Source organism: Myotis davidii, unplaced genomic scaffold (genome assembly GCF_000327345.1).
Source record: "Myotis davidii unplaced genomic scaffold, ASM32734v1 scaffold1335, whole genome shotgun sequence".
Taxonomy (NCBI): domain Eukaryota; kingdom Metazoa; phylum Chordata; class Mammalia; order Chiroptera; family Vespertilionidae; genus Myotis; species Myotis davidii.
The window spans coordinates 313,966-323,762 of NW_006290669.1; the positions used below are offsets into that span (position 1 = coordinate 313,966).

Genomic DNA, 9,797 nt, shown 5'->3' on the forward strand with positions numbered 1-9,797 from the left:
GGGCTCCAGTGTGTCCTGGGATCTAGGGTGAGCCTGTGAGCGCCTCTGGGAAAACCTTCTGGGAGTGCCTCTGGTTTCTGGGCAGGATGCTATCTCCCTCTAGGTAGCTGACATGAGACCTCAGAAGTTATGCACAGTTACTCCATCTCCTACCTCCTATTATTGCTCCTCACCCTCTTGTTCATGAGTTCTAAGCCCCGAATTCGGAATCAGCTTCCTGGCCATAAAACTCTTGCTTCTCCATCCCTCTCCTTCTCTGTCCCCCTCCCTTGCTCAAGGAGCCTGTAATCTGCAACTTTCTTGCCTGCTTGAAGGCAGGTGCTCATAAGAAGGAAATGGTGAGTCCTGGCCAGGTGGCTCAGTTGGTTGGAGTGTTGTCTCATACACCAAAAGGTCATGGGTTTGATTCTGAGTAAGGCATATACCTAGGTTTCTGGTTCTATCCCTTCAACTGATTGATGTTTCTCTCTCTCTAAAATAATAATAATAATAAATAATAATAATAATAATAATAATAATAATAAACATATCCTTGGGTGAGAATTTTTTTAAAAAAAGAAGGAACTGGTCAACCTCTTCTCCTCAAGTCTCCTTGAGGAGGCCTCTTGAGCCAAAATCCCTTTGCCCTTCACACCATGATAGTACGTGCTCCCCTCTTGTCCCCCTCTGCACTTCCTTCTGTGCCTCCATTAGAGCATTTGCCTGGCCCCCCAGTACACTGGCGCTCAAGGGAAGAGACCCTACCCCAGGTACCCAGCACAGGGCCTGGCACATTGGGTGCTCCTGCTTCTTACATGTTGATGAATGACGGGAAGCACCAGGCTGCTTCCTCAGAGGCCCAGTTCCTAGGGCCTTCATCCCACTCGATCCGGAAGACTAACTTCTTGTCTCCATTTCCTCTCTTTAAGGCCATTTCCCCAACAAGGCAATGCCCTCAGCAGGAGTTCTGCCATGGCTTCAAGGAATTTTCTGCAATGTGAACAACCCTTGCTTTAAAAGTCCCACCCCGGGAGAATCTCCTGGAATTGTGTCCAACTATAACAACTCCATGTAAGTGTTGAGATTCCCACCTAATGGGGAGAAGGTTGTACACCTTCCTGTCATACACCGGACTGCGTGTGTACACACAGAGTGTGTAATGCTGAATGAGTGTTTTTATGACTTGCTGAGCACCTAAGCTCATGGGAGCAGGGTGTGTATCCTCTCTGGAGCATTCTATCAGCTGTCAGGATACTAGGGGAGAAAGCTTCAAACTAGGACCACATGACATGATTTCTTGGTTCTTATATTTCCAAGATGTGACCTGAAGTCTGATGGCAGCATCCTGCTAGGCTGTGTCCACTGCCCCAGGTCATCCATTTGCTTGGGTGGAAAAAACTCAGTCTCCCTTCGGTTGCCTTACATCCCTCTACCCTGGTCAACCCTGATAGGTCTCTGACTCTTTGAAAGCCTTCTTAGAGCCCTGGCTGGTGTGGCTCAGTTGATTGAGCATCCTCCCACGCACCAAAGGTTGCTGGAGACCTAGTCAGTTTTGTTCAGTGGATAGAGCATCGGCCTGCAGACCAAAGGGTCCCAGGTTCAATTCTAATCAAGGGCACATATCTTGGTTGCAGGCTTCTCCCCAGCTGGGCCCTGATCAGGGCTCATGCAGGAGGCAACCAATAGGTGTGTTTCTCTCACATCAATGTTTCTCTCTGTCTTTCCCTCTCTCTTCCACTGTCCCTAAAAATCAATGGAAAAATATCCTCGGGTGAGGATTAACAACAACAAAAACAAAAAGTTGCTGGATTGATCCCAGTCAGGGTATATACCTGGGTTGTGGGTTCGATTCTGGGTCAGGGCACATACAGGTGGCAACCAATCAATATTTCTCTCTCACATTGATTGTTTCTCTCTGTCTTTCCCTCTCTCTTCCACTGTCCCTAAAAATCAATGGAAAAATATCCTCGGGTGAGGATTAACAACAACAAAAACAAAAAGTTGCTGGATTGATCCCAGTCAGGGTATATACCTGGGTTGTGGGTTCGATTCTGGGTCAGGGCACATACAGGTGGCAACCAATCAATATTTCTCTCTCACATTGATGTCTCTCTTTCTCCCCCCCCCCAGTAGTTCTTTACCTGTGGGGCTGAAGACCATTCTGAGAAACTGATGAACACTGATGGCCCGCCCCTCTTCCAAGAAAAATGAACACACACACACACACACACAGATAGTTCTTTACCTGTGGGGCTGAAGACCATTCCGAGAAACTGATGAACGCTGATGGCCCGCCCCTCTTCCCAGAAAAATGAATACACACACACACATACATACACACACACACACACACACACACACACAACATTACACTGATGTCAGGGGACTTGTGGTTCCCAGGTAATGACTTCTGGTCTGGGGTTGAATTTCAAGACCAATCCCAGAGGAAGAGAGTTCCCTTTGGAGTTCCCTGTTGGAGGTGGGAGAGCATGATGTGAGCATGACCTACAGACAGAGGCTCAGGGATGAGGACAGGGCTGTCCTCCACCCAGTGGACGGCACTTGGGCTGCAGCTTGTGAAAGCCGAACGATACTTATAACCGAGAGTCACCAACAAGGGCTTGCTGTAGAGCGGGCTTCAACCACTTGTATAAACACCAAGTCAAATGGAAACTGAGGTAACCGGTGACTCCAGTCTTTCCACTGGATATAATTCCTCCAGGACAAAACTACATTTCAACTAAAAAAGAAAAAAACAAACAAACATTTAGTACGTCAGCCTAATGCTTAGAGGTAGCCTTCCCCACTGGGAACCAACTGTGGCTGCCTTTGCCCTACAGTGACAGAGTTGAGTAATATGACAGAATTATGGCCCAGGAGTCTACAATATATAACTGCTTGCCGACCCCTGGATAATGGAAAGATAGGAGAGGGACACCTGTCTTCCCAGGACAGTCAGGAGGTGATATTTAGCTGGGCTCCCATAGCTGCAAACACTTTTACAATCTATACTTTCAGCTTGAGTCTCGTTGAAGTGCCTGAGAAGAAATGCCTACCCATGTAGGGAGATCCCAGGGGTTGCACCGTGGGATCCGGGGAGCCTTGGAGACATCTTAGTGAGGCTCGATGGAGCTTTGGTGGAACTAGTACCGACAGTGTCTATAGATTGAAGGGTGAGAGTTGGGGTAAGGGGGGTTCAGACTCTAGTTTGTATTCAGCATTTGAACCAGGAAATCTGGGTTTCACATTTCACACATATATTATAGGTGAAATATTGGCTTATTCGAGGGTCTTTTGAGTAGAAGGCACAGAAACCCCTTTAGACAAGGCTAAGCCCCAAGGGGAAATATATGATTTGGGCACTGGACCTTCTCCCAAAGGCAAGGCGCTGCACACAGGCATCAGGGTGGGTGGGAGAAGAACCGGAGAGCCGTCAGGAGCTACTCTGTGCCGTCTGGGCCCACAAGGCCCAGGCTCTTCGCCTCTCTGGGCACCACTTCATTTGCCTCTTTGTGGACCAGTGTCTCCCAGGCTGGTGCTGGTTGTTCAGTTCACAGCACCTTGGTCTGGGCAATCAGAAGAGCATCCTTGAATATCATTTAAATTCCTGGAAACAAATCCGGTTGTCCTGGCTTCATTCTCCTCGCCCAATCAGCCTTGGAGAGGTGTGTGTGTGTGAGCACGTGCAGGGAGAACTTGTGGATTAAGTACGGCTGTCAGAATCTCCCCCTACAGACGGCTGGAAGGGCAGGACTCAGTAAAGCAGGCGGTAGCGGGGAAGAACCTCCAGTAACATCTACTAACATCCTGTTCAAAGCTTCTCTAGACAGAAGACACCTAGAGAACGGAGATGAGAGGTGACCTGCCCCTGCCAAAGTGGGAAGACTGAACAAATTGCTCAGTGCCCCTGTCTGCTATCTGACATGTACAAGGAAATAAAGTGTTATTTTCTTTTTGCCTTGGCACTATTGCAAAGATACATCATGTAGTAGCTAGGTCAAGCAGATACTATCTGTAAAAATTGTACAAGGTGGTATTATTACTATGATGACACCTATGCCTTTATTGATGAGGCATTGTCTCTCTTCCAGCTTGGCAAGGGTGTATCGTGATTTTCAAGAACTCCTCATGGATGCCCCAGAGAGCCAGCACCTTGGCCAGGTTTGGACAGAGCTCCGCACCTTATCCCAACTCATGGACACCCTCCGGACCCACCCCGAGAGAACTGCAGGTGAGGTGGGCTTCAGTGTTCTCAGCCATCACTTGCCTCTCACCTCCCTCACACATCAGAGAGACTAAAGACGCAGGAAAGATTTGGTGGGAAATGATACTAGAGGAGGCCGAAGGAAATGGGATCTGGAGGTGGCGGGGACTCCTCTTCCCACCAGCCTAGAAGGTAGAAAGTTGGGAAGGAGGGAAAGCAAGTCCAGAGACAGAAAGGAGCATGCCAGGAGAGCATGTGCTCTGGGGAGCACGAGGCTAGGGTAAGTGCTAGAAGCAGGGGATGAGGGGTTTTCAGAGTAAGGTAAAGGTACAGGACCATTTCCATAGAGTTGTAGAGAGCAAGCTAACCAGGAACGCGTGTGAGCAATGCCAAGTAGCGTTAAGGACTCTGGGAGGTCAGAGAGCATAAGTTTATCATGACACAAATAGGTACAATCATTTGACTTCTTCCAGTGATATTCAGCACCCCAGGCCCTGAGGCAGAGAAGGTGCAGAGTGGGGGCATACAGAGCCAGGGGCTTGTAGGGGAGCCATAGGAAGTCCAGGAGGCAAGGAGGTTGATGGTGGTGATTGAACTGCACATGTGGGCTCCAGGATGCATAAGGCTGGACAAGAGGACGGAAGTGGCGAAACAGGCCAGCGGGAGAAAGGGTGGGCAAGGAGCTAGAGGTCTCAGGGGGTTTCCTGGCCCTGTTTAAGGGCTGAGAAAGTGGGTAGGGTTAATGGTACTGGTTAAAAAATGAAGCACGTGAATTTAGGATTTCAAAGGCAGGTGGGAAAGGTGAGAACAAGCCCCCAGGTATGGCCATGGTAGTTGAAGTGGAGCAGAGGTGAGGGTTTAGTTGGTGAAGAGTTGAACGAAATGTGAGGCCAGGCTGGTGGGTCACAGGCTCACTGAGGCTGCGTGGGGAGGAGAGCCTCTTGGAGTCAGGAACCGTGAGGAGAGAGGGTGGAGGAGCTCCCTGGCCTGCGACTCTCCTCTCAGGGAAAAGCAGCTCAACCCCGGTGGCCACTCTGACAGCTCTTCTTCTTAAAGCACAAGTGGGTGTTGTGTAGTTGTCGTGTCTTCAGGAGGCTCGCTGCAGATGGCCAGAGGGACTGGGCATGGCGACAGCCTGGGCTCCAGCTGAACCATCCAAGGGAGGAGTGACCGAGTGATGGGGAAGGAGTGAGGCCTGCCAGGAGCCCCGGGGTCACCGCTATCCAGCGGAGAAGAACAGGCTGCGGATGTGGGGAAGGTTGATCAGGGGGTGGGGCTCGGAAGCAGTTTGGATCTGGGTGATGTCTGCTCCTAGGATGGGGGGACGGGGGCAGGGGGTGATGACTCTCAAAATGACCTTAGAGGATGACAGGGATAAGGAAGGGGTGCCCCTACTCAGGATCCCAAGCAAGAAAGGTGACGAATAGTGCAGATCAGCCCTGGAGCCTCGCTGTGCAGCTCAGTCAACATTCAGCAGACGGCTGGGGAGCACCACTGAGCCAGGCGCTGGGGAAGGACATGTGTCACAACGGTGCGGCCCCCTTCCAGGGCAGAAGTGGAAGGACTGAATGAACAATGGCTCCCTCCCTCGTGTAGAGGGGCGGGCAGGTGGCGCTTGAAGAGCTCAGGGGAGTCAGAAGGGGTGAGTTCTCTAAAGAGACTGATGTCCTCCCATCGGCCACCTTCTCCCTTCACTCCCCATTGGGGCAATAAAGGACAGGGGTCTGTTCAGATGGGACTACTTCATTACAGTCTAATGGCTTCAGAAAGAGCGAAGTGTGTACTTTATGTAGTAAAACTGAGTTACAAACACTCCGTCTTGGTTTGGTTAGGATTTACTGAGCCGGAGCTCGAAGGGCTGAGCATTTAGTCCTGTGAGCACAGTCAGCACTTTAATAGTAAGAGGAAAGGGTGGGGTCACCAAGCAGAAGGCGTTTTCCTTCGAAGGTTAAACAGCACAAGAGAAAGTGGCTGTCCCGCCACCCCGAGTGCCTGCTTGTTCGCCAGCAGACATTTCATTCCGGGGTTGGATCCTTGCATGGAGCCTGGCTGGGAGGAAGTGTAAAGGAAGTCATTTCTAACCTCAGCTTCTCTGCGGCTTTACAGCGTGTGCATAAGAACCCAAATCACTAGTTCCTAACCCCAAAGCAGGACAAGTTTTGCCTTGGCACAGGGTTCCTTCTGCAGGCCTCGGGCTTCCGGGGAAAACCCCTGACTGCCCGTGGCTCCCGAGGTCTGCGGAGACCAGGTCAGGGAAGGCCAGCCAAGGCGCCCCAGGGGGATCAGAGACGCTGCAGAACACTGACCTTAGCGGCCATGAGAGGGGACAGGGGACCACCCCCAGGCAGCGTCTGGGACCCTCTCTGAAGGAATTCCAGGTTGGTGACTGAAGTTCGTGGTCACACTGCCGACCATTTCAGATCTGTCCCAGGCCCCGGGGCATCGCTCCGGGTGAACACTGACTCTGCAGCCCATGGCCGTGCGGAGTGAAGCCTTTGCAGGCGAGGCGGCGGCTGCCGCGGTGTGTGCTTTTGCCAGGCAGTTCCCAGGCACCTGGGAAAGTATGCTGACGGTGACCGGGCGGGTTTCCCTTCCAGCAAACCTGTGGTACAGCATTCTCACCAGGGGAGGATTGATGGTTCAAGACAGCTTGAAGCCCCCTCCCCGCCACCCCAAGGAAGCTCTGTGGCCTCTCAATCATCGTTAAACACCTTTTTCCCAGGAGCCTCAAGTGTTCTCCCACTTCAGCTCCCCTCAGCTCCCAGGACCTCCGCGGCCCCTCCCCCGCTTCTAATCTTCCAGGGGGAAGAAAACAAGAAGAACCACATTTTAAGCTAAATTTATTTTTCTTTCCTCGGGCCCCCAGCTCACATTTCTCCCTCGAGAGTCTAGTGAAACCTCTGTCTGGTATCAGCCACCTCATACATTCTGGGCCCCACACTTTCCCCACAGGGGGGCCCCCACCCCTCCCCAGGTGTGTGAACCCAGAATGCTCCTGCCCCTTCTCTCTGGGGCCAGTCTCCTGGGTGGCGTCCTGGGAGACACCAGGGCAAATCTCCCCCATCTCCCTCTCCCCAGCAGGTATTTGTATGTAAGGTCAGGTGAGTGAGTTAAAGAATAACAAAGAGATAAACAGTCCAATGGGGTCGTGACTTTGGGGTCAAGACAACAGTATTTATTGGGTGCTCATGCCATTCCATTTATGAGGCTCTGAGCCCATGTCAGGCTCTAGTGCATGTCGAGTCCCAGAGGTGACTCCAGGGCTTATGTCTGTGTGCCCAGCATTGCTATGTCGAATGAGGGGTATTAATGGAAGTGGAGTCCGTAGCCCCCCACTTTCAGGAGGTGTGTGTGTGTGTGTAATATAACACTGGGCATAAAGAAGTGACTGAGAAAAGAACAACTGAGCTGTTCCCCAGGGGAAGGAAGAGGGAGCAGGAGCTGAGTTTGGAAGATGAGACAGGACTTATTCCAAAAAGAGGGAAGGCAAGAATCTAATAGGACAGCCTCTCTCAGAGCCCTCCTCCTTCCTCAGCCTCCCTCCTCCCTGTGCAAGGTTCCCCTAAGGCAGCGGGCAGTGATACCAAGCTACCCAGCGGCCCAGCTCTAAAGGCACCCACCCCGGAGAGGTGAGTGTGGGGTGGGACCTCAGGACGGTGGCCCTGCCCCAGCTGCAGGGCCAGGCCTGTGCTGACCCATCCCCTTTCAAGGAGAAATGAGCAGCAATGTCAGGACCAGGCACTGCACAGGCAGCGTCACCTCCGGAAAACGGAAGGGAGGAAGGGATGGCTGTCACTGCCCAGGCCTCGAGGCCTCTTGGTGAGGGAAGAATTTAGGGAGGGAGGAGATGGGCTCTGGAAGGAGCTTTGATGATTAAATCTCGTTAAAGAAGAACTAAGTGATAAGCAGCCGGGCAGGCTCCAGAGAAGTTGAAATGTAGAGCTAGGCATTTTTCACGCAACCCAAATGCTTTTCCTTAATGTTGAAATGATTTCATAAATATCTGGGCCCATAACCTTCCTCTCTGGCCAGCGCCTCATGGGCTGTGACAGTGGCCAGCGTGAGGCTGGGTGTTGGCCCTGGAAGTGGGCAGACGACGTGGGCACCCTGGGTGTGACTCCCCGGGAGGGGTAAGAATAATATGGATGCAATCAGAATAGCATTAACTGAGTGCCCTCTGTTTTCAGGCCTGAGAGCCAAGCACTGTTTGCATTCCTTGTCTCTCGTCAATCCTGAGAGGTAGATGTGGAAAGTTCAGACACAAAGTTGTTTTCAATCACTTGCCCCAAGGTTACCTAAACTGCTAGGAGTCCTTTATGCCTCCCATAAAGAAATTTCTGCTTCTAGCAGGTTTTGAGTGGAGCTAGAAAGAATGTGACTGGGAAGACAAGGGTATGAAATTGCAAGCCCAGACAACAAGCCATCCTCTCTTTTCCACTTGAAACTTTTCTTGACCAAAACAGCCCCATCTTTCTTAGTCCATGCCAATACCCTGAGCTTAGAGCCTGAACTGAGACTGAGGCTTAACAAGACGCTGAGAAGGACCCTCTGCCCCATGACAGCTGCAGTGTGGACAGAGCACGGGTACCCTCCAGTCCTAGACTAGCAATTCTCACCCTTAGGTGACTGGCATTTTGGGCCAGATAGTTCTTTTTTCGGGGGGGGGCGGCGGGGAGTGGGTTTGTCCTGTGCATTGTGGGATGTTTAGCAGCATCTCTGTTCTCTATCTACTAGCACTTCCCCAGTTATGACAACCAAACATGTTTCCAGATGGTCCCAAATATTCCCAGGGGGACAAAATTCCTTGTTCCAGCTCCTTACTGATCCGGTTGAGATCCGCTGTCCTAGACCAGTGGTCGGCAAACCGTGGCTCGCGAGCCACATGCGGCTCTTTGGCCCCTTGAGTGTGGCTCTTCCACAAAATATCACCTGCGGGCGCGCAGTACAGTGCGATAGAAACTTCGTGGCCCATGCGCAGAAGTCGGTTTTCGGCCTGGGCGAGTCTATTTTGAAGAAGTGGCGTTAGAAGTGGGGGGTGGACATATAGAGAGGATGAACGAAAGGAGATAGACGAAACAAGTATACAAGACAAGTGTGGATGGGAGAGTTGGAAGGGGTCGACCTCAGCGAATGTACCTCAATCAGATTGAGGACGTTTTTAGCAAAGGCCAGCTTAGGGGTACCCTAATTACGTTAATAACAATGTACCTACCTATATAGTTTAAGTTTTAAAAATTTGGCTCTCAAAAGAAATTTCAATTGTTGTACTGTTGATATTTGGCTCTGTTGACTAATGAGTTTGCCAACCACTGTCCTAGACCAACCCCACACCGGATCCTGAGCTAGCTTTGTCCAGCCTTCGGGCCTCCTCACTAAATTTTGCCCAGCTGCTTCAGCAGTGAACTCTGTGACTGTGTTGGGTGAGAGCTCACTGGCAGGAGCCCTGACCTCCAGGCACTCCCGGGGACCCAAGAACAGAGTTAAAAATGTTTCCAACGAATTCTAGATGTTTTTTCTTTTCTGGCCCACCTGCCCGTCAGCACCCTGATCTTTCTCTCACTCATATACAGGAAGAGGAATACGTATTCGGGATATCCTGAGAGATGAAGAAACG

General features: G+C 51.3%; 1 protein-coding gene across 1 annotated transcript in view; it reads left to right on the forward strand.

Moving 5' to 3' along the window:
• The window catches only part of ABCA4 (ATP binding cassette subfamily A member 4), a 121,655-nt gene that overhangs the window by 10,753 nt on the left and 101,105 nt on the right, over positions 1 to 9,797 (forward strand). Inside the window, 3 exon segments of the mRNA XM_015563861.1 lie at positions 909 to 1,050; positions 4,071 to 4,210; positions 9,754 to 9,797. Of these exon segments, the coding sequence (XP_015419347.1) occupies positions 909 to 1,050; positions 4,071 to 4,210; positions 9,754 to 9,797 (326 nt within the window).